The following is a 25,977-nucleotide window of genomic DNA, read 5'->3' on the forward strand; positions in this document are numbered from 1 at the left end:
AAGAGTAACCAGTAGTTTGGAAAAGGCTAACTTATTACATTCCTTCTTTCAAAGCGTCTTCACTAATATCTCACCGAATGCCTCCGATAGATAACAAAATCCTACCGGTCAACCGATGCCCGATCTCGAAAGATCATATAATCGAATAGAACGGTCGCTGAAAAATATTAATCCTAATAAATCCTCCGGGCCCGAACAAATACCCGCTCGTATATTTAAGGACCTACCTAGCTTCGGAAATTACGCCGTATCTAGAAATGATATATAAAGAATCGCTAGTAGATTACAAGGATTCGCAGAGATTGGAAAACGGCTAATGCAACACCAATATTTAAAAACGGAGATTGAGAGGAACCGAGTCATCTCAGACCAGTTTCTCTAACAACTATATCATGTGAGATCATGGAACAAATTGTTGTCATTTCAAAAGTGGGTCACCTAGATAGATATTGGGAATTGATGAAAAAACAACACTGTTTCCAAAAGGGTCAATCCTACGACACAGAGCATGTGCTTTTTATTCATGATATTCTTACTTTGGCAGAGAGCAATGTTCCATTGGACGCCTTTTTCCTAGATTTTAAGAAAGCCTACGACAATGCACCTCACAGTAAACTACTCACAAAGCTAAAAGCATATGATATAGATAAAAATATCCATGGTTGGATTAAAGACTTTTTAAATGGACGGGTACAAAGAGTAGCCATAGATGGTATAATGTAGAAGAAGCCACTTCAGATATTCACCAGGGAAGTGCAATCGGACCTCTTTTATTCCTTCCTCACGTAAAAGAGATCAACTCCGCGGTAAGATACGTTTATATGCCGGTGATGCCGTGATTTACAGATATATCCTTAATCCTGAGGTTAAAGATGCTTCAGCAGATGAACTTAATGCTATACAACGTTATTGCGACACTTGTAAAGTAGAATTAAAGTTTAAAAAGTGCCCGAACGCCGACTGCACCGGGAACACCGAAATGGAATGTGTAGACTCAATTAAACCTAGGCATTTTATATTTATTATTAGGTTATTTTTTATTTTTATTATTTTACAAATTATACCTAGGCGTTACCCTCACTCACGACCTCTCCTGAGTCAAATATATATATATATATATATATATATATATATATACATATATACATATATAACGATTGTACGGAAAAACTCACACGAGCGGCACAATAATGGGCTGACACAAATAGAATAGAATAGATTCTATTCTATTCTATTTGTGTCATATTGTGTCAGCCCATTATATATATATTTATATTATATATAGATATATACAGGTTAAATTATAGATAAAATATCTTACATGAATTGGAAGGATGTGTCTTTAGTAGTGAGGTTGAAAACATATACTACCCCCAGCGTACTACGATATGAGAGATCATGATAGTAAAATTACCGAGATTAAATGTGGAACAGATAGATTTAAGCACACACCCTAGCGGTGGCTTGCAGGGTACTAAAAAACGCAGCGAAGAAGAGATATGAAAAGGATAGGTGTGTGTTGGACGAAATGAAGCGAAGAAAAAATGATGCAGAATTGGAGAATGGTTGGTGATATAGTTTTGGATGGTTAAAACAAATAAAAATATCTCCTTTGTGAATTTTTTAAGATATCCGGCAAAAGTGTCTAGTTGAACGCCCACTGGACTCCTTCATTGCTGCAAAGAGGAATGACCGATTTTCATCTTCAACGTTTTTTTCAACTCCCCCAAAACAAAAAAGCACGATAGCGGTTGCACATGAATTTTAAATGATGATTTCAGTATCAAAACGAACCGTGTCCGTATAATAACACTCATGATTGTATATTCCAGTCAGGTTTCTTGGACCAGGCGGTATACTGCGGTCTTGAATGGGGGATAAGGCTGCATCCAAAATAATCTCAGTTTTGAAACTCTTACTCTCAATTAAAATGTATCATTTTTTTGGTACAAATATATCATTCGTCGAATCAAAATATTCGACCCGCATCGTTCCCCTTGGGGCACTCCGGAACAGGGTCACAGGGTCCGCCCCAACGCGCGATAAATAGTACGCCGAGCATTGACGTCACCACACTCATTCCCACCGCGAAAATGCAATTGCCGAGTTGCCTTGGAGAAGGGGCGACAACAAAGCATTTGCTGACCTTAGCGACATTCTGTGCTCCCGCAAACAATGCACGTTTCAGCCATCTACGCCATTCCTTTTAAGGGGTCTCCTTGTGCAAAGTATCTGCAGACACATGGCCTGATAATAGAATATACTTGCGTTTCTCAACTCCAAGTTAAGGGTGTGAATGTGCCTTTCCGATAACGTCCAATGGCTACGAAAGTACATTTTAAAAGTGGGTGTCCTATGATAGGGTTCCCGAGGGAATGATTTTATCGTCGAACCGTCTCATTATGAAAAAAATGCCTCTCTGGGTACCAAATCGCTAGCCAAATTGCAAAATCTGTAAAACTCGAAGAATTATGCGCATGTTCTGTAGAAATGAAAATATGACACATGTTACATATATTAAAATATAAGAATATTATTACAATTTTATAAGTGGACTTATATCTCGATAGGTCTTAAAAACCACACGCTTGGCTTGATGAGTGAACGTCACATGAGTCAGCCCTACCCTATCGTATATGACGTGTGAAATCCACACTTTAGCTGGTAAATAAGGGGGCGGGAGCAATTCCTATCCCTGCGTTCCACTTTGATATCCTAGAGGGATACATAAGGCCCGAAAAATCTCACACCTTTGTGAATTGAATGTGTCCATAGACATCACCAAGGAATAGGATAGGAATCAGAACCAGATCCTCCCGTTCGGTAAATATATTAAAAGAGGGAAGAACTTTAAGGAAATAGAATAGACGAGAAAGATACGGAAGAATGCCAAAACAGTAAGGAGTTCAAGAAAGTGTAATGAGTTGAATAATAAACTGAGGCGGGAAAGTAATGTGACAAAAAAGCTTGGTGGAAGACGCAGTGAGAGTATATTTCAAGTTTGCAAAGGAAAGGTGACACTGGTGCGTTGTGCATGAAGGTGAAAGTACTTTCAAGTAGTAAGACGATAAAATCTGTGCATACAATCAAATAAAGGCCAGGAAAACTATTAAATGTAGAGGGTGCGTTCCAAAAGTAATGCAGTTATTAAAAAAAAATAATTTATTGAACAGATTTGGACAAACACTTAAAATTCTTCAAAGAACTGTCCTTGGGCCTCGGTCTTGGGCTTGTACGAAGAAGGATTGAACGGATGTCGAAAAAATACATAAATATATATGGTAAAAATAAAGTTCCGACCAGCTTAAACATTGAAAAAGGATATGAACTAGATGGGGACTAGAATACGTTCAGGAATACTTAATAATAAGATAAAAATTATATTAAGAGAATCGAATTCACATAGAGCTGTTGAGTAGATGGCATCCCAGTGAAAATACTCGAGGGTACAATTGTAAATTAGGATTGAAGTTTAAAAATTTCGTAGTGATGAATTTTTGGAATAAGAGCAAATACCTACCGATCGCTTATCGTATCATGAATACCGAAATTGAAAGAGTAGGCTCCAGTAAATACTTAGGCGTTACCATCACCCACGACTTCACCTGAGGGAAACACATACGGAGAATATGTGGGCAAGCTAACAGGAAATCTGGATTCTTTAGAAGAGTGTTAGGGAAATGATCATGGCAAATTGGTTAAAGAGAAATGTTACCTTTCTGGTTAGCCCTTATTTGAAATATAATACTAGTATATGGGATCCTCATGAAGTTGGATTGATTGCCGAATTAGATCGCAGGCAGCGTTAGCTAAACGTTATGACACAATAAGTAGCGTATCAAAATTATTGGTTGAGCCAGGTTGGGAATCATTCACAGAGCGAAGGTTAAATTACAGATAAATTCACTTTCATAAATTGGAAAGATTTCTCTTTAGCGATGATTTTGAAAATGTATCGTTTTCCCCATGGTACTACGGCAGGATAGATCATCGGATTACTTTAAAAAACAGTCACAAACACCCAAGCCCTATGTAGAAGAAAAACCCACCTAGCGGGCATCAAGCCCACGTTAACCCCCAAACCCCCGCACCGAGGCTGGCAGTTTAAGTGTAGACCAGATAGATTTAAGATAGCCTTTTTCCAACGAACGATAATAGATCAGGATTACGTTGTCCGATCGCGCTAGAAGGAAAAATCAAATAGGGTCAAAAGTAGTCTGGTCTGTAATCACCCTCTGCCACACACCCTAGGAGTGGCTCGTAGGGTACTATGTGATGTCATCTAATAAGTGTTTGTCTTATCCCATAATAAGGAAAGGCAGCAATATTTGAGGACTACAGAAGAATAAGTTTGATTTCGTACGCAGCTGAAGTGGTTCTCAGGATCATTTATAAGAGGATGGAGGTCAGGGCAAGTAATTACTCAAGGGATCAGTTTGGGTTCACGAAGGGGGGAGTCACCCGTGATGCCATAGCAGTAATGAGTTCACTAATAGAGAGGAACACAGAATAGAATACATTCAGGATGTATTTTTCTGTTTCATAGAATTCGGGAAGGCGTCCGATGGAGTAGATTGGGTAGAATTAATGAATATAGGTTTTGATTGAAGGAAGAGGAGTCTTATGCGCCACCTGTAAATTCCTTAGACTGCTCAGGTTCGAGTTTGGGACGGAGAGTCAAAAAAGAGAGGCAAAATGTATAGTTTCTCATTTTGTGAACCTTAAATTCCAGTTAGGTAAGACAGATACCATTTAATTTCTCAAAATTCAGATGTATATTAGGCTTCCATATTCTTTCTTTCATAGGGATATGGACTCGGTGAAACACTCCGCACATTCGCGGTTATCCAATGGCGTCTTTTGACGAACTGATATGGAACCAACTCCGCAAAATCTAGTTTTGGAGTTAGGGCTTCTTTCGACGGATCACTCGAACGTATTTGTTGCATTTGGTAGTCGTGCCATACGATCTGACAATTACATCGCGTTGTCCATAAAGATTGTTTCAATTTCTATGCTGTAATGTTCAGGAGCCTCAAAATCGACGAACTGTCATATGGATACATTCGTCGTCATGCATTAAGGAGCCAAACTGCGAACCCTTAATTCAGATTCTTCAACGAAGCGTTCATGCGTCATGCGTTTTACCCTCCAAGCAGATGTGTTGATTCTAACTCTTGGTAGGCTTCGCGTCGTTTTTTGTCTTTCCATTATTAATTTTTTTATGGTGCGATTCGCGCGCTAAACGCTGGACAAAGGTGGCGTCTTGTGTGTTTGTGCGTGGGTGTGACAGTGCGCGCGTTCGTTCTTTCCTCGTGGGAGCCTTTGGTGAGTCGAAGGCCTCCGTCATCCGGGAGGGACCTTGGCCGCTTCAACAGGGGAATGGGGGGGGAGGCTATTAAGCCGGGCTTGAGCCCCGTCGAAGCGAGGGATTTGTTGACCTGAGTGCGTGCGGACAGAGTTTGTTGATTCTACAAGAGCGGCGGCGGAATTATACGAATGCATACATTTTTTCCGCGAGCCATTTCCTGCCTGCCGTCGGAGCAGCAGATTTCTTTCTCTCTCTCTCTCTCTCTCTCTCTCTCTCTCTCTCTCTCTCTCTCTCCGTATATGTGTACATATGGGTTCGATCGAGTGCAACGAAGAGCAGCTAGGTTTGTGAAAAGTATTAGTTAGTAGCCGATCCCGGTGGCGGCGGGGTAACGTCCTCGTCTGCCATTCCAAGGGTCGCGGGTTCGATTCCCGCCTGGGTGAGTTTTCCCGCACCTAGGGCTTGGGTGTTTGTAAATGTGACTATTGTTATCGTTGTTAATAGTTCGATGTAAAGGCCAAAATGTGCTGTTTTCGAACTCATACTGAATAAATAAATAAATAAATAAAATAAATTATCATGAACAAGTTAGCAAGGTCAAGACACTATTGAAAGAATTAGGATGGGAACCATTAGTTGAACGTATGTTTAAATAAAGATTTAATTTATTGCGTAAATTTGAGGCAGGTTAGTTATACATACATATATATTACAAGCCCCCACTTACTGTGGTATATCAGATCACCAACGTAAAATTAAGGAGCTTAATTGTAGAACGGATAGATTTAAAATATCTTTTTTTTCCTCGAATAATTAGAGGTCAAAATATGATATGACAGCGATCGTGTAGGAGATAATTTGAATTGGTAGTGTATATATTTGTTAATGTCCTGGATGTTATTCTTTTAATTTAATAGAGCTATCTTTTTAATAGATCTACAGCATGGTTTAAATGTATATAGCCTGTTATTAAATATTGTTGCATGCAAGTACTTTATTTCGTGTGATTAAGGTTTTTCGAGTGGATGAATACACTGATATTTGTGTAGAGGTAACGTGATTTGGTTTTGCATGTTGTTCTATTCTTTTTTGCGGGTGTTGACCTAATACCCCCCTTTTTATTGCCTTGCGGGTTTTTGGGTAGATGTAGATTCCGGGTGATACCCGTAGTATGGTAGACACCCTTAGCTACACCCAAGCTATGTGATGGGACACCATAACCCGCCTTATCACCCTGCATGCGTGAATTTCACACACTTTGGAGCTTTGAACTAGTTGAGCTCTATCTTAGCTTTTCCTACAGGTTATTAACTATGGTTGGTATTACTGGTTTTACTTTTACCATTACTTTTTTCTCTCAACATTGTTAGATTAAGCGTGAATACTCTACGTACTCATAAAATTCGGTCTAAGTTTAATATAATCCCTGCTTTTTGTTGTTGTGAATATATGTCAACTGTGGTGTAGGTTTGATTTTGCAAGGATTTTGTGATATCCTTAGGTATCATTCCCATTTGATAATACGCTGAGCGATCAAATTCGAGTTGGTACGTATCGTTTTCAAAATCGGATTCAGAACTGCCGTTGTAGCATGGTGAGCTATTGATTACTACAAGTTGTACTTGTGGGTCTATTTGGCCCAGCACAATCTATTATCCTTGGTTACGCATATTGAAATAGTATTTGTTGGTATTCTGCAATCAGCGATTCTGAGTGGAATACGGCAGCTTTGTAGCACCGCCGCCTGCAGTTATCCTCAATAACGGCTGTCGTCGTGAATGCATTTACTGTAATCGTTTTTTTTACATACTGGTCCTGTAATGCAATCATAAGACCCTCACTATACCAAAAATGTGCTAATATAGCCGACCATTTGCTTTATTCTTCCTCATCAAGATCTTTTTACTACCTAATTCCTTGTAGTTCCTTCCTATGGAGTGCCTCTATGGCCAAGAAACCCAATTGGTTTTTGTAGATGTGCTTTTTCTGTTATACGGACAAAAGGATTTCTTTTGAAATATAGCGTGGTAATTGTTATCAAGGCATATATTTTTATGCATTTCGGAGGAAATTATATTATTATGTATATATTTGATGGATTGAGGATATTTTTATGATATATAAAGATTTTATACCTATAACTACTCACACTCCTAAACTGTGGAGTAGTATGGTGCTATTCACGACGGATACAGGTTGGTGATGGATACATGAAGTTATTCCAGTTATATCTACTTTTAATAGGGCCACTATTTTAAATGGTGTCCAGTTGATAATATCAAAAGAGTATAGAAGGGGACAGGAATTGCATATGTACTTATAGATTTGATCATTCTCCTAGAGGACATCGTCGTGTTAGGGATATGTCTGCGTGAGAAATATAATTATTATCCCCAATTGGACTCTTGCTGGACCACAAAAAATACAAATTTACAGACTCTGTTGTTTTTTCCTTTCTTTGTGTATAAATAAATTTAATTTTTTCTGATGGAGCGCTAGTTTTTTCATACCACCAGAAGTCTTTCCGACCTTGCGTTTTTCCGCTTGGCCAACCCACCAATCACCGGGGGATTTTTTTAATCATAAACTTCCTTTTATGTCATTCCTTTGGGTCTTCCTTGATTGCAGCGATACATTTCTTCTCTTCTCTCAATTTTAGCATTACCCCGGTTTTCGTCAATACACAAACATTCCCAGTTAGTCTGGTTGATTCGTATCTTTTAAACCGCGCTGGCGTGTCGCACAAAAGAATGCAAAAGGCAAAGAGCAAACAAAAATAAGAGAAATTCACGCTAACATTAAAATTTAAATTGACGGGGATATTATTTTTTATTTAAAACAAAGTAATTTTTGGCGATTAGATTTTCATATGCGCAATGCTTTTCAGCTAAAATCAAACAATCGAATCGCCGATTGCATCCTAAATGGCCAAAACCGTTGTTTTAGATTGTGCGTCGGCTTCGTTTATCGACAGAAATGCCAATATAAAACAAAAAATTATTTTTATTGCACTGATCTCAATTCGGGAAAAAATCCTCAAGAGCCCACTACAATCAAAAGCTGGAGCTGCGAATCAAGATCGGCTCCAGGAGCAAGTTCACGTGCGCGTTCAAGACACGCGGGCGTCTATGGTGGGAGAATCCCTTACCCTGAGGGTTAAACCGCCGTAAATACACAATTGAATATTCTAAATCCCAAATATTCAAAAGCATATCATATTCTGGAATCTCATTCTCTCATTACTGATTTAAAATCTCAATATTTCACATTTTATCGCAATGTTGAATTCTCAGCCACATTACGACACTTCGCCAAAAAGATATATAATTAACTTTACCACACAATAAGGATGCAATTTAAGGTTCTAATGATTTTGCAAAGGCAATATTTTCGTATGGTTTGAATTAAAAGATTACGATAAAAAATAACATTTCATACGAAAGATTTTCAGGGAATATTGGTGCCACCTATAACATGAGATCAGTGCGCAAAATTGGCTGAGTATTTACACAGACAAATGTTGTGAACTGTATTAAATAGAGGTCAGCTAAATTCAACGAAAATGCCCGTTACTAACCTTCGTACATATAATATTTACGGGTCCATTGTCGGGAGGGCAATTATTATTGTTAGAAATAGCAGTCTACCGGTTCGGGGTAAGTTTTTGATAGACCCTGGCACTACACATTACTGAAATCATAAGCCCTAACAAACATGACTAAACAGGTCCCTAAATTTCATTATACATACAATCGCATCGCCTCCGCAAACTCTCCATATCCTCGCACGGCTCTTTCCGTCTTTTTTCCTTTTCTTCATTAGTTTCTCACTTCAGTTTATTGCTTAGCTCCTACTTTCCTCTCCCTGTTTCTTTGTTAACGTCATTCCATTTATTTATCTCATCCTTCTTCCACTCTACTCCACGGTTTCCAACCGATTTTCAGATTCACAGTTCATAATGTTTAGTTCGCCGTTTTTTCCTATTCCTTGTTTCAGATATTCCCACTATCATAAAAAAATGGTCCAGCCTTAATCAAGGCTTATGTCGGACATACCGCAAGAAAATTGAAGGGAGAAAGTAAACTAGATGCTTCACTTCGCATTTCACGATGCGTCAATTGGAATACGCGGGAATAATATTTGTGATAAAATGAGACGCATTAATAAACGAGTGAAATAAATTTCAAATCATGGCCGCTGGATTCGTGAATGATTGTCAAGGAAATAGTCGAAACTGTCCCTAGGCAACGGAAGGTTTATATGACAGGGGAGAAAAAGCCAGACGTGTTGGAGTTGGACTACTTTTTTCATGCCTGAAAAGGACATTTCTCCAATGATTTTCATAAATGCTGGAATGGGAAAATATTTCCCCCGGCACTAAAACAGAGCAGATAAGCTACATCACTGTTTCTGTTCACGAGATCCTATCCTCAACTCATGTTAAAAATTCTGCCTTAGAGGAAAGCCGGTAAAAGAGATGAAATACGTACACATTTTCGATTTTGTCACAACTGGTACGTGACACGCATGCATTTGAGTTCCTTTTAAAAAGAAATGAGAATATGACTGGAAGTGGAAAGTTATGTCTCCATGAAATGATTGTTTAATCATTGAAAGCTTGTCAATTGAAGCCAAACGATATATATTCCCAGCTGACACAGGGTGATCGCAGTTTCCCAGAGCTCAAGACGTAAGCAAGTCCTCTGCAATACAAAGGTCAGCTGAGAGACGTCAGCCATCCAGGCTAACAATCGCCATCTTGGCTCACTTTTTTCTTCATTCAAACACGGCAGGGTTACCTCAAGGTTCGGCGAATGAACGTTTTTCGTAACTTTTTCTTGTTGATTGATCACTTTTCCAGTGCTATCGTCGGAAGAATTCATAGATCACGCTGCAGCATATTTCACGTCGAACACTGTTCTTAATAAGTTCTCCAGAACTTTCATCACATGAAGATACACGTAAATGCAATGTTGCACATCCATCAAAACCATTCCTTCCTAAAACCTGGTGCGGCACGTGCGCGAATCTGCGAAAGTACGTTACGGGGGCGATTAGTGAAAGCGGATTGGGTGTTGGGACGCGTGGATCTGTCACTGGCCGTGGCAACTGAGGCGAGGAGATGATGGAGCAACCCAGAGAGCAGTTCGAAACGGATTAAAAGGGAATGGTATAAGACCGAACGTTGTTTTGACGAGAGGGATAAGAAGAGAGGAAGAGAGAGAGAGAGAGAAGGGGGGGAGGGAGGGTGGCGAAGAAGGCGGGAGGAGCCTCATTTGACATTGATATGGGTGAGAGAGTGGCTCGTCACGGGAAGGGAGGGGGGAGAAGGGGAAGGGAGGAAGATGGAGGGAGGGAGTAAAATAAACAATCCTTGGGATATAGAGCCAACCAAGGACCCTCCCCTATTCTCTTTCGTTCGGGTGAGGGAGTGGGAGAGGGAGGAGGGAAGGTGGCGAGGCCAAGAACAACAGCAGACTGTCTGGGGGCGCAGCGGAAAGGGGAGGGGGAGTGGCGAAGGAAAGAAGACACGAGGAGAGGAACAACGTCATATCGATATCGTGTCTATATCTCCTGCAGACATCGACATGAAAGGTGGCATGCAGAATGAACGAAAACGGACGCATGAAATGTTGGCTGTGGAGAGTTTTCATTGAGGACGAGTATTTCGGAATGAGAATAAGAACTGTCGGTTTCTTGAAGTATCGTTTTGGACGAACAATGAGCGTCATTCTTGTAGCTTATAGCCTCTGTTTGGAGACCACTGAAGTACAGATATTAATTCACGGCTTGAAAGTTCAGTTGAAAACAATATATTCGAACAGTTTCACTAATTATTAAGGGAAGTAGCTGACACTTTGATAGGTGATTTGTGCTTGTAGTAGGATAGGTGTCGTTTTGAATTCTATATTCCTCTCGATTAGTGACCTCATTACTACTATGGCATCCCTGGTGCCTCTCCCGTACCTGATCCCAAACTGATCATTCCTTAAGCAAGCATTTGCCCTCCTCTCCATCCTTTTGCTGATGATCCAGAGAACTATTTTAACTCTTTTTGCAAAATTAAAATATCAATAAAATATCACACAGTCAAACTGCCCACCGGATACAGCCTTCCATATGCAAACATTCCATATCCTCGCACTGCCTTCCTCCACGCTTCTTTCACTCTATTTGTTTCCCGTCTCAATTTATTGTTTGACTCTTTAAATTTCCCTTTACCTAACTCAGTATTTGCTTTCTTCCATTTCCTTCTATCGTCTAATAATCTCGTCCCTAATCCATTTTTTCCTTGTCCTTCGCCTATTTCAAGTTTTTATACGTTCATTTGCTTTTTTCGGTGTCCATTTTTTTATTTGTTCCCATTTGTCCTTTGTAGTATCCAGCATCCTCTCCTTATTCATGATTTCCTTTAAAGCCTGCGGATACTCATTTTTTGTCATTCCTGTTTATGCTCCTCAATTCCATTTCCTAATCTGTCTTCCCTATTTCATCCGCGTATAGATTTGGTTTCCGGATATCTAAAGAATTTATGAGATCTATTTATTTATTCAGTATTAGTCCGAAAACAGCACATTTTGGCCTTTACATCGAACTATTAACAACGATAACAATGGTCACATTTACAAACACCCAAGCCCTAGATGGAGGGAAACTCACCTAGGCGGGAATCGAACCCGCGACCCTTGGAATGGCAGACGAGGACGTTACCCCGCCGCCACCGGGGTCGGCAATCGAGATATTGAGAAGGGTCGAATGGAAGGGAAGGATTGCATGATTTTGAATAAGCATAGTGGGATATTTTTTGTCCGGTCTTGAACAGCAGTCCATCATACCACACCTTATCAAAGACCCGCCAAGTACCAAATAGTTCTGTTAAGCGGTCTATTTTATGAACTGTTGATGCTTTCGCTGCGAAGCCGAATTGTTTCGCTCGTAAGAAGAGGTAAAGGTAGGAATTCAAGGCGGAAAAAATTATTTTTCTAAAAGTGTACTTATTGAAAAACTACGGAAGATTTGTCTATAATTTTCTAGCTCGGATAAGGATTCATCCAAAGTCCCTATTCTAACTGGTTCGGTCCTCTTCTGTTTATTCTTTTTCGCTGCCGCTGTCATTTTTGTTAGGTAGGGATTTCCTGAGATGACGACCTCGCAAACCTTGCCTCTCCTGCTTCCGGGAGCGACGCATGGCCCATCGGGCTGAGTACCTTAGTAGTCAGGACTCATTTTCTCCATAGTGCTCATCACACAATTCTAGTTGAAAAGTAATTGTGGTGCTTTCTCGTTGCCTTCCTAAATAGTGCTTTTAACGTGACACCATCACTCAAGTGGCTGCCCCACTTGGGTCAGACGCCTTAGCAGCCCCCTCAAGGAGGAACAGACGCTGCGCCGACTACCTTTCGTCTGATTCCTACCCTTCGACCTATTTCGACCAGGAGAAATTATCATTAGTTCCCCAAGTCCCGGTCACAGTTATTACCTTTGTGCCAGCGTTATAATAAAATTAATGGCCTTTATCTAATCGTTTGAGTTTTGCGTGGAATATTCGATCTTTCAGTGACCCCCGGAATAATATTTCAAGTAAACCAAGACGTTTTCTGCTCGTTTATTCTAAGGTTGCTCGCGAAGTGGGTGGGCATCTCTCTCTCGTACAATTTTTAATTCAGAATTCATGTTTTGCGAATACAAGACACATACTCAAGGCGAGAGACCTAGTGAAATAGCATCTCTCTACCGGACCTTATCATGGTAATATTTCCCCCACCATCCATTCGTTCGCTGTAAGTATTCTTAAATAAAGTTCCCTACATTTCTTTCCTCACGTTTGGTCCTCTATAAAGTGTGTTTACAAGGTGTTTCACCAGGACTAAAATCGTTATGTCTACCAGATAATATGCGTGTAAATGTTAAAGAATTCCCTTTCCTTAACATTCAAGGAGATGTGCATTTTTTCAGATGTAATTGGAGACTTCACTCCTGACGACATTTTTTAATATTGTAATGGAAGTAATCGCAATTTCCAAAAGGTTTGCTTTAGTCATTCCTCTTTATTGTGAATTCAGGGATGACCAAGGTCCTCCTTCCTAAATTACTGGCGTCGAATCTATGGACCAGACCATTAATACCTGGTCACTCGAGTTTTCTGGGTTAAATACATTTTTTGGCGAAAACTGTTTCGACCGGAAGACAAGTTATCTGGTTTCCCATTGGATATTAGCTTTAATCAGTACCCACGTTTTGAAGGTCTTAAGTTTGCCATAAAATGCAGGATGGCGCATGTTACCCAACCTCATCATGGAAAATCCGGCAGAATTAACATTCGAAATTAATTAAAAATAGCAATTTTCCACAAAAATAAAATTTAATGCGACCGGTTTCAATGTTACTACATCATCATCAGGTGTAGTAACATTGAAACATCAGGTGTAGATGTAGTAACATTGAAACCGGTCGCATTAAATTTTATTTTTGTGGAAAATTGCTATTTTTAATTAATCATGATATTCCACCATATCACGCCTGAAACGTCTCTTTTTTTTTTTTAACATTCGAAATGTTGGCGACACGTACCATCGCGTAAACCTCCAGCGGATTCACCGTGCAAACCTTTCGTAAACTTTAGAGATTAACCTACTTACCGAATGGCTTTGAACTCCATGGCAACCTCCTTGAGCAGAACCCGGTAGAGTTGGACCACGCGGAAGGCGATCGCCTCCAAGATGCTCCTGACCACGTGCGACCTGGACGTTGACGGCCGAAGCCCGATGAAGCCGGCAGCTGCCCGATGGTCATTGAACGGCGCCTGAAACACGAGAAGAAGAAATGTCTGGAACGCGAATGAGTGACAAATGAACGGAGGCCGAGCTGTGATCCCTTCCGATCATCTGCGTGGCAACGGACCTTGATCACACCAGGATAGAGCCTGGAACATGTGCACGCTTTTTGGGCAGTGCACCCCAATATGCCATACGTATTCCCAAAAGCAGCCATTCGTTCTCCGTAGACCTACTCTCACGTGAATAATCCTGTCCCGGCTGATGATGCTTACCGCGATACTTAAGGAATACAGTGATCAGAATGGAAATGGCAAAGAAGTATTTCTATCAGAGGCAAATGGTAATTGCATATAAACGAAGAACTTGAATACGGAATACATTCTTTGTTGCAGATGTGAGACGTGGACGATAGAAGCAGCAGAGGAAAGAAGAAGGCTTTGGGAATGTGGTGTCACACCGAAGAATGTGGGGAATGAAGTGGACGGACAATAGTAATGAATGGAGAAGTACATCGGAAGGAGTGGTGGCCTATGGCATGGGACACTCGTAAGAGGAAAGACAAGAGGGAAACTAACCGGACAAACGACTCGAGGCACGATATTTTACCAAATACCACAACTCAAGGAAACAGAAATGAGAAGAACCACAGAAGAAGATCCAAGTATGAACTGATAGAAAGAAGCAGCCGATAGACAGGAACGCCGATCTGATCTTCGAAGCGGGGAATGAAAACGGTGGCGGGGAGATATACAAGAAACTCGGAAGATTTGCGCCAAACCATTCCTGCTCGGATGATACGTGCAGTATCGTTTAATCCGCTAGGGGTTTTTTCCACTCCATATTGTGGTGAACACGTGGAGGAGTCCGAAGACCTTGTCGGTGAAGGGCGTGGAATGGTGGACAGTCGGGATCCCAATTGGCGAAGACGCCGAACGGCAACACAAAATCATCCCCTTTTCCCCGGTTTAACGCTCCCCAGACCTCAAACTCAGCGATATTCCAACAGAGATTGTTTCGCCATGCCTAACCGTGAAACGTACCAGGGCATGCCGAAGGCCAGGTCATGTTGAATTCCAGAACAGAGCAATAAGGGGATAAAAGGGAGTTATTGCAAGAAAGATAGCGCTACAACAGTCTATCTTCCATTGCGGGTCTATACGATTACTTGTGTTCAGGAGTTAAAGTGGATATCTTTTCTTTCCATTTCCCTCACCCCTTAACCTTTCAATCTGATGTTTGCACTCCCTGCCAAACACCTTTTTTTAGTGGATCGTGGGATATTTGGGTTGATGTGTAGATGTACATAGATGATAGCAATATTATCTCGCGGTCATTTGAAAGAACTGAGAAAAAATGACCATACTTTCTCCCCAAATATTCTCAAGACTAGCATGAAAATCCATAAAAAATACTCAATTTCCATTAAAATATGAGTTTTATGGAGACTTCATAGAAAATTAGGGAAAATTCAATCACGGTAGGTTCTCTCGTATCTATATCGGAAAAATTAGTCAGTCAGGTGCGTACTGGATGGTCCGCGATTGCGGCTCTGACTGGCGCCGCTCGGATTATGGTCAGGAAGGCTATTCAGCATGGGCATGGAGAAATTATCATGCCTCAGCAGTGACCCACAATTTTAGACGTCACGATATTCACTGATCCCAAAGTTTGGAACTAGATCGAGTAGAGCAGCTAGGTTTGTGAAAAGTTGCTATGAACAAGGTAGCGGTGTCACGACACTATTGGAAGAATTAGGATGGGCCCCACTGGTTGACCATATGCTTAAATACAGGCTCAACTTACTGCGTAAATTTAAGGCAGGTAACTTATCTGAGGATGTTAAAGACATATTACCGGCCCTGACTTACTATGGTATATCAGGTCACCAACGTAAAATCAGGGAGATTTATTGTAGGACGGATAGATTTAAAATGTCGTTATTTCCCCGTAACATAAGAGATCAAAATAGATTATACAGCAATTGCGTGGGCGATAATTAGAATTGGTAGTGCATATATTTTCCGATATCCTGCATGTTGTTCTTTTTATTTAATATACCCTTCTTTTTTACATTTCTACAGCATAGTTTGAATATACATATACTGTTATTATATATTATTGCATGTAAGCACTTTCTTTCGTGTGATCAAAATTCACTGAGTGCATGATCAAACTAATATTTGTGTAGACGTAACATGATTTAGTTTTGCATGTGGTTTTATTCTATTTTACGTGTGGTGACCTAATACCCCCCGCTGTAGCTTACGGGGTATTATGTAGATATAGATGAGATGTTTGCGTCTACAAGAATGGAAAGTCACCGAGATGTGGCGCTGCGACATCGAAATCTATCTACGTTTTGTCGAGGGAGGGCAATTTCGCGGGCATCATTACTGACGAGGTCCCCACCCGCATGCAGTGCCCACCTGTAGTCCGGCGAAGGCGGGCACGAAGAGGGCCCCGCAGGAGTCCTCGACGGTCTCGGCGATGCCCGACGACTCTTCGGGTCTCGAGATGAGTCCCATGGTGCGGGCCCACTCCACCAAGCCCCCGCAATCGTTACTGGAGCCCTCGGCCATGTACGTCACGTCGCGGCCCACCTTCCACGCCACCTGTGGGTATATACCTGCAATGAACGGAAGTAACACGGGGATGAGTCCTCGGTAGGGGCGTGTGGCATGGGGTGTTGAGAACAACCAAGCGACCCCAGCAATCAACCCGTGGGTGTGAAGTGAATTTATGGCGAACCAAACGTAGCATATTTATGCATGAGAATTCTTTTGCGTTGGGCATAAAGATAAAAACGCGACATGATAACAGTATTTAAGCCACAAAAAAGAAATGGTAAACGTAGTGCCTGGTGTGAAAGGAGGGTAAAACTGGAAAGTGAAGTCCAATGTGTCACACACAAACGCACACAGTCTAGGGATGCTTTCTGTCACACTCAATTCAAACGGGTTAGAGTTAAGTTCCCTAAAATCCTTAATAAGGATTTTCGAGCACTTATTTCATACGGTTCCACCAGAGTGTTTTTGAAAGCGCGGCACCCTGCGGTTGCGTGCGTGCGACTCGCGGCGGAAGGCACACCAGATTGAGAGAGTGTCTTCCTTCAATTTTTATTTAGTTTTGTGTTCGAATACGATGAGGGATCTCTGGCGGTACGGGGGGTAAACACAACCTGAGTGTGTTTGTGCTTGCCACTTGACAGCGGTCACTGCGTTATTTTTTAGTATCCTGCAAGCCACCGCTATGGTGTGTAGCAGGGGGTGAATACAAACCAGACTAATTTTGACCCGGACATGACACTACCGCGGTCGGACATTTGTTCTTATGATCCTCTTTCGTTCGTGGAAAAAATGACACCTTAAATCTATCTGTTCTACGCTTGGTCTTTATACTTTTATTGAAATGATCTCTCCTACCGTAGTACGATGGGGTTAATAATACATTTTCAACATCACTGCTACAGAGACGTCCTTCCAATTTATGCAAGAAATTCAATCTGTATTTTCACCTTCGCTCCGTGAGTGATTCCCAGCCTAGCTGTTCCAATATTTTGCATACGCTACTAAGTTTACCATAACAACGTTTTACAAATCTAGTTCCTCTACGCTGCACGCGATCAAATTCAGTAATTAATCCAACTTCTTGAGGATCCCATATAATTGCAGCATATTCTAAATGAGGCCTAACCAGCGACAGATAACACTTTTCTTTGACCTTGTCGTCATATTTACCCGGTACTCTTCTAATAAATCCAAATTTTTGTTAGTTTGCCCACATGTTTCCCGTAAGTAAGTGTTTCACCCAGGTGGATCGTGAGTGAGGGTGACGCCTAGGTATTTAATTGAGTCTATAAATTCCATTTCGGTGTTCCCGATGCAGTATGCTTTCGGGAGGGAATCGCTCATTGTCTCTATACAATTGTCTCTGGAATATGTCAGTTAATTAAAGGTTGAGCTGTATACTGGTGAATGGAGAAGTAAAAGTGTGAATTGGGATCCCGCGTCAGTGCTAATTATATCCAACGTTTCTTTTCCTCTAATGGGGACTCCGTCAGGATTGAATCAACCCCGACGAAGTCTCCAGCAGACAAGAAATTATCAACACCGACCGGCCCCGGGAACCCCCCAAAAGACCTCCTTGCTTCTTTCTTCCATCTTGCTTCTTTCTTCCATCTTGATTCCATCTTTTGTCTGATGCCTTTCATGGAATGTGCATGCTCTTGAATTCAAACGCAAATCCTTTTCCTGTTTCAGCCACAAATCTATCCATTCGTCAGCTGCTGCGCCAAGCACGCCCCTCAGTGCAACACGCTCTCGTTACTGCGGAAACGGCTTTAGGAGGTGACCGCATTGACGCAGTGATGACTTCTTCTGCTCTGGGCTCTCACCAATGCTGTCGGAGGTCAAGCGACAGTGGTTCTCGGACTGGGAGTATGGTTTCCAGAGACGTCACTGGTGAGAAAACTTTTATCTATTTGCTACGATGTAATGGTCCCGTGATTTTTTTATTTCCCTAATTAGCCCAGGACGTGCGTGCTAACGTTGTAATCTTTGTAACGTCATGACAGATAGTTCGAAAAATATGACAATTACTCGTAGATACTGGCAAAGAAAATGAACGGAAATTAATGTTTATTACGAGTTATTTTTCTCTATTTCCGTTACTTTCTGAGATATGTGACTGTATTGTCAGCACCGAAAAAAAGTTTCGATTTGACGGGTAGATGTCACCCCGTACGCTGACTAATCACAAGTCATTCATGCTTTGTATAATTTTACGTTCTGGGCACGATACGCTGCTTACGCAAGAGGAAAGCCCCGGGAAATGACGATATACCCAATATCGTCATCCGGGAACTTCCGAATGCAGCGGTGGCGTACCTGACCAGCATCTACAACGGCTGCGTCAGGATTTCCTATTTCCCGACCACTTGGAAGAGAGCGAGGATCATATGTCTCCCGAAGACGTCGAGGACGGAGGTGGGACCCGGAGACTTCCGGCCCATTTCTCTACTCGACGGATTCGGGAAGATTTACGAGAGACTTCTGCTGGAGCCGATAGTAGGTTTCGTCCGAGAGGCTGACATCCTCCCGGATGAGCAGTTCGGCTTCCGCGAGCGGCATTCCACGGTCCATCAGCTGGTGAGAACCACGGACTTCATCACGGACGCCTTCAACAGGAAGATGTCGGTGGCAGGCGCATTTTTCGACGTCAGCAAGGCGTTTGACCGCGTCTGGCACCAGGCACTGCTGTTGAAGATGCGGAGACTCCACTTCCCGACGTGGATCATCGAGGTGATCCGCTCCTACCTAAGAGACAGGACCTTCGTCGTTTCCTGGTCTGACTCGTTCTCTGGGGTGCACCGGATCTCCGCTGGTGTCCCCCAGGGTTCGGTTCTCGGGCCAGTATTATTCAACATCTTCTCCCATGACATTCCCAGGAGTCATGGGAGGCACGAGGTCCTGTCACTATACGCGGATGACGCGGCGCTCCTGTGCAGCTCCCGGCGAATATCTTTCGCCGTGGAGAGGCTGCAGATCGTCGTCGACGAGCTACTTTCGTGGTATCGTCGCTGGCGGTTTGCAGTCAATGCCGGGAAAACGAAGGCAATCGTCTTCCATACCGGCAGAGGAGCGCCGACAGAAGAGGAGCTGTCGGTGAATGGAGTCACCCTTCCGTGGGAATCCGAGGTTCTCTACCTCGGAGTGCTGATGGACCGGAAACTCCTTTGGAACGCCCAAGCGCGACGTGTCCGAGGGAAGGCCTTCGCGGCGCTTAACCGGCTTCGGCCGATTATTCGTCCGGGGGTCCTGAGCTCGGAAACGAAGCGTCGACTGTACCGAGCGTGCGTGTTGCCTGTCATCACGTACGCAGCGCCGGTATGGTCAGGAGTGCCGAAGTCTACCCTCGCTCTCATCCAAGTGGTGCAGAACTCTGCGCTACGGTGCATCTTGGGATGCGGGCGCTACGCCCGCGTGGAAGAGATGCACCAGGACGGGAACATGGAACCTCTGAACGTCCTTCTTCCGGAGCTGTCTCGAAGATTCTTCGAGAGGGCTGCGGATTCAGACGTCGCCACCATCCGACGCCTCGGAGAGATCCAGGTTTCAACGTGGGACCGCTATAAGCGCCCCATTGCAAGCATGGATCGCCAAGATGCCCTCCCAGCGAAGAAGAGGCCCAGGCTTCAGTAGCAGGGATCGCCAGAACGCCGTGACAACGCAGAAGACGACGCCCTGCCTTAGAAGCCTAGGCGGCTGGAAAGGCAACACAGTGGAGCCCCGACCGGAGTAACGGGGGTCCGTCCACGAGAATTGGCAGGACGTCAAGTCTGGGCACCAGTTCCAAGTTAACTCATTTTTCAGCAAGTTTGGACCGAAAAATAGCTTAAGTTATAGGTAAACTATAGGAAGCATTGGGTAACTGTCTCTACGCTTGTTTCACTAGTGAGAGAAGGGGTAGTCGGGTTCGTTGATACTTCGACAAACGTTAAGAAATTTCGGCAACTGGTAGCACAGCACATTCTTCTTGGCCCCGATCGTGGAGAAATCTGACACTTGGCTCGGATAACTAAGGGGTGGTCCGGAGAGTTTACTTACGACCACCTTTTCCATCCAAGTTTCCGTGCCCGGTGCAGACAGATCGTTTTAATCGCTCTGTGATGGAGGCATAGAAAGGTTTCGGTGTCGTCACTTCCTAGACTGCGAATGTGCTGGATCCTGTCGTAGTGAATGAATCAGACTAGTCCCCATCAAACATGCGATAGCGTTTTATGGTTCAGAGCGAAAGGAATTATCTTCCATTCCCTTGCCCCTACCAAAACACCTCGCTTATAATTAGAAGTTCTACAATCACTTTGGGAGTCGTGGCCACACAGGGCGGCGATAACTGATAAATGACCTGGGAGTGTGGGATGTCCCCCAATCCTCGACTCGAGCGCGGACGTGTCCTGGAGGACTCTGTCGAGGGACGTAGGCGGGTTCGTCGCGTGGGAACCATCCCTACGGCAAAATGCCCATGGTGACAGTGTGCCCCAGCTACGTTTTGGCGCATCACTTTGACTGTGTAAAGGGTAAACCTCTTTGGAGGGCCGTCATGATGTCAATACGGTCATTAGTATTTCTACCACATCTTTATCCCTAAAAACATCGTATTCTGCCATCATATTTCACGGATGGCAAATATTTTCCCATCGCATTATCAAAAGGAGAAATTATACCAGGGGATTACCTGGAATTGATGAAATAAATTACAGGCTGTTAATTACTTAATTTCATTAAAAAAATTAGGAAGATGCTGAAACAGAAGGTCATTGTGAGGCAACATCTACATCTACTCAATACCCCGCAAGCCGCCACAAGGGCGTGTGGCGGGGGGTGTTCTGGCACCGCCCGTAATTACGAAAAAGTTGCTAGTCCTTCCCCCTGCCTAATAGGCAAATGGGAGTGCAGAGAATGTTCGTATACTTTAGGAATCTCGCTTGCATATTCTCATTCCACAGACTGGAGAAATTGATAATACGAGTACTTACCCAGTACTTTCCAATTTTTAAGCTCAATGATGTCTTACGTGTGATTTATTTGAGTCGTTACTGTGCCCTGTGTTTAGAAGTTGATTGGTGCTGGAATGTGGCCCATGAGAAACTCTATTCAAGGGCAATATATTGGTACGAAGAGTGCTGTGAAATTTTAATACTCGTTGATGGGTACCAATTAGCATCTGTGGATTTCAAAACTGAAACATGTGCGATACCCCTACTGTTATATCGTTACCTTTTCGTCTTGACCAGCTTGAATGAATGCGTTGTAATGAAGAGAAGAGAAGAACCATATCTTGAGAATGAATAATAATAATAATGAATGTATACATTCGCAAGCAAATGCGCATGTGCAAAGTGCATAGATGCACACGATCGAACACTCTCCCCAAACCTCTGTGGTGCCCTCTGTTGTCGCCCGTCGTCGGTGGGCGGGAAAATTGGTGGCAAAGGGGGGGACCGGGAGGTGGGCGAGAGGAATCCCCGAAAATAAAACTGACGGCGATTAATGGCGCCTCGACAGCACCACGTCCCCAACGCTTCTCTCGGAGCCTCGCCGAGGGAGGGCATCGCGCTCCCCCCCCCCCCTTGCAGCGAAAAGGAGGGCGGCGAAGAGAATTAATGGGGACTACTCTCCCCTTCCCCAATCCACTCACCCTCTTTTAACTCCATCCCGCCCTGTCCTACCCACAGTATTCACCTTCTTCACCAAGCTTAAAAAGTGTCGAGTCGAATAGTTCTCCATCCCACTCGCCGGAAGACCGTCGATTCGGTGCCCCTTCGATTCTCAACGTGCTTCCTGAGTGAGTGTCCGTACGTGAGCCCATTGCGCGGAAGGCAAACAAAACGCACGCCATCAACTCCCATATGCACGTGGCGAGAGTTGTTTTCTTTTCGTGGTACTGGCCAATCAATACCCGGTGTGAGCCGATCATTGTTTGATCCAGTCACTTAATCAGTAATCATAATCTTTCGTTAATTAACCATTATTTACATTTAGTCGTGATTGTCACCAATACTGAATATTGTTGGCTATATTTTCAAATAATCGACTCAATATTTTCATAACTGATTAATGTTTATTTTGGCTAGGATTACTGAAACAATGATCAAATAGAACATTATCTGGGACCAAGCATTGAATGCTGCGGGTGACACCGAGCCTAACTAAGCTCTGTGCTAATGTGAGATATTAACCCATTAGAAGTTTATAATAAAGCCACGGCTCTTCCCGACCGATTGACCGGCATCAAGTTCCGATCAAGCTTCAAGGGCTTACGGAGTCGTCACCAGATATAAACTCAGGCCCTCAGATCGATGATCGTATCCAGAAAACGCACTATTCTACGACAGAAATGGAACGTAAAGCACCGGAGGAACCATTTCGGTTTTTGCTCGAGAATATTCTTCGTTCTGCCGGAGAATCTATTCCAATCAAGCCTTTCACACTTTTCAACAGAAACAGTTCGAATTCTTATCTTCCAAGGAGTTTTTTGCATATCGGTATCGAATATCTTTCTTTCCAAGGATACTAATAATCTTCTCGTTCGTTTTGCTTACATCTCAATTTAAACTGATTCATCACAACAAAATTTGCCGGAGTATGTTCATAATTTGAGTGATTAACCACACTGCACGTGTGGTCAAAAAAAAGGCTATAAAATAATGCCATATTATTGGTGTAATACGCGCCTAATTACCGCTGTTGATGAGGAAGTTACGTATTTTTTACAAGAAAGTACAAGTTCGTACGTATTAATAACTTTTGAAAAATCGCTAAACAAATTAGATCTTATTACAAGGTCTGCCCCAAAAGTAGTATGACTTATGTTTTACCGGATAGACAGACGGACGGACGGACGGCGCTTTATCTGGCTGGGTTCGAGGGAGAGGAATCTCAGAAAAGGCTGGAGACCGGTTGCAGAGTTGGCTCCCCTTTGACCTAGCGGAGTGCGGATCGCTCGTTTGAGAAACCTCTATAACGTGATCTCGATACGTGCAGTCATAAACCGGTTATTGGGACAGCGCTACGCCATCAAATTTTGGGTGAAACTGGGCAAAACCGGGAAAGAGACTCATGAACATGCTCAAGACAGCTTACGGCTTACGATGATGTCGACAACCCGCTGGTAATGGTGTGTGGATGCACAAGGGCGCTGCTTCGAAGACTTGAGTGAATGTGTCAATTCTGGCAATATATTTTTATAAATCGACTCATTCCTACTACTTTTGGGACGGACTTTCTTTAGGTCTGAAGATAGAAAAATATGCATTTTTGCCTTATTTAGTTGTTTAATTTACTCTACGGTTTTTCAAAATTGATAATCAACTGATTTCACTTTTAAACGGAGAAAAACATTAAAAAATCCCCGGAATTATACGAGCCAAGGCGCCATTTTCCTCTCCACGACATGTAACTTGAGAATTTTGGGGCTCCTTAAAACATTTACGTCTTCGGAGGTTTAAAATTATGCCAAATTAAAGTTGTACCATAAACTAAAATGTTTTATCAGTATATTACTCGTTAGTTTAAAAAACTGGGGTATTGCTCCATATTTTTGATAACGTCTTTCCATGAACGTATCAATGTATCTTAACCGGTAGACCAACATTAATTTTGATATTTTTTGAGAAGTATTTTTGCAGATGGGAAAAGAACGATGAAAATAGGTTATAGAAGCTTCCAAGCCGCACCGAGGAGGTCTCCTCTCGGCACGCTGCCGAGCGGCCTGTCTTGAGAACGCCTCCCTTTTCGCTCGATGGTCGGACGCTTGCGGGGAGCGGACACAACCAGCGAAAGGATTGGGAGTCACTTGAGAGAACGCCCCCTTTATAATTAACCCATTATCCGGGGCGAAGGCGAGTGGAATCTGGAAACTGTTGACAGTCGATAGCCATTCGGGGCTTGGGGCTCGATAAGTCTCGGACGATAAGTAATGGGCCCCTTGTTGACGAAACCACGTGGTATCTGAGGGCAAACAATCCTCTGTTGACCATCGAAAGTTTTCGCTCGACGTTTATCAATTGTATCTTATCGCTCGATTAGTTGCCCGTAGTTACATGCCGAGCTGGAGCCACGGCACGCGATTCGCCTTTCGGCCCTCAACTTGGGGGGGAGGAGGGGACGTGGAGGGGATTTTCCACAAACACCTTAATACGGGCGCGCGCAGCGCAAGGAATCCGGCAACAATCAATTTTTCTGCGAATACGATATGGGAGTATCCCAGTTTCCTGTCCAGACGGTCGCCCTCTGCTCTACCGTGAATGAAGTCACAATTCGCGAAATGCTTGCAATCGAATTAGTATTCTATTTGGTGAAAGGTTTTTCTGCCTTCAAAATCGAATAACACCCGGAAGAGGTGCTCTGAATGTTTTACCAAAGCATACACGCATATCGAGTGTTTTGCGCTGCGGATGTTTTTATAATTGCTCTGTCCACGTCAGTTTAACCGTGCTTTGTTCTTAAAAAAGAGGATCGGTTTGAATGCGGGGTATTACGGACGATACGAACTGTCTTCGCCGAAAGAAAACATTAAATATGAAGGAAACAGTCGAAAGATTAATGAATGAAACAGGAATTTTATTTGTATGCAAAAATTTAAGCGCTTTCCCTTTCGGGAGTTATAAGTGTTTATATAAAGTTCCAAATATTTTCAAATTTCTCGCGTGAAGGTCAAAATGGCATCTAGACTCGGACACATATGAAAATTGTTGATAGGTTTCTCAGTTTAAACTTGAAGCAAAATGTCGACGTAGAATATTTGTGTATTCTTATGATAAAAAAAGCGCTTTTCAAAGACTAATATCCGACTTATTATCATAAACTAAATGACTTCCTCAGATAAAAAAAAACACGAGATGCGAGATTTTGAGGTCCATCTCAGCAAAGAATGATAAAAGAACTGAATGAGGGACAGAGTAATATCACCCCATTTGTGATAAATACCGCTGATGATGTGCGTACCGCACCTGAAGAGGTGGGCGAGAAGAGGGTGGTGTGGGAAAATCAAAACACACATTTCACCAGTTAGGGACTTCTTTAAGATAGTAACGCACCTAAGTGTTGCCATGGTAGCCAACGCAAGGGTTGTGTTGTTGGGGGCGATTCCATTAAAGCCTGGAAGTAATCGTTTTGCACAATAATCAATAGTTTGTAACAGTGTGACGTGTTATGCGATAATTGACTACATGAGCCTAATTGACAATAAATCAGTTACATTTATAAAACAGTATTTAATTTACTGTTACTATTCATTCCCATTATTCTTAAGACTTCCGTTTCATGTAATATTCCTTGACGTCTATAATGTAAATAGCAAATTACTCCTCAGGGTACATATTATTAT

The 25,977-nt window shown here is 42.7% G+C and overlaps 1 protein-coding gene across 2 annotated transcripts in view; it reads right to left on the bottom strand.

Annotated features, from left to right (window-relative positions):
• LOC139699656 (glycerol kinase 5) overlaps positions 1-25,977 on the bottom strand; it is a 251,509-nt gene that overhangs the window by 15,069 nt on the left and 210,463 nt on the right. For both annotated transcript variants that reach the window (XM_071598200.1, XM_071598199.1), the window contains exons 7-8: positions 16,515-16,714; positions 13,951-14,114 (exon numbers count right to left, since the gene is read on the bottom strand). In XM_071598200.1, the coding sequence (XP_071454301.1) occupies positions 13,951-14,114; positions 16,515-16,714 (364 nt within the window). The remainder of the gene's footprint in view (positions 1-13,950; positions 14,115-16,514; positions 16,715-25,977) is intronic.

This window comes from Hetaerina americana, unplaced genomic scaffold (genome assembly GCF_022747635.1).
Source record: "Hetaerina americana unplaced genomic scaffold, ioHetAmer1.1.p SCAF_10, whole genome shotgun sequence".
NCBI lineage: Eukaryota > Metazoa > Arthropoda > Insecta > Odonata > Calopterygidae > Hetaerina > Hetaerina americana.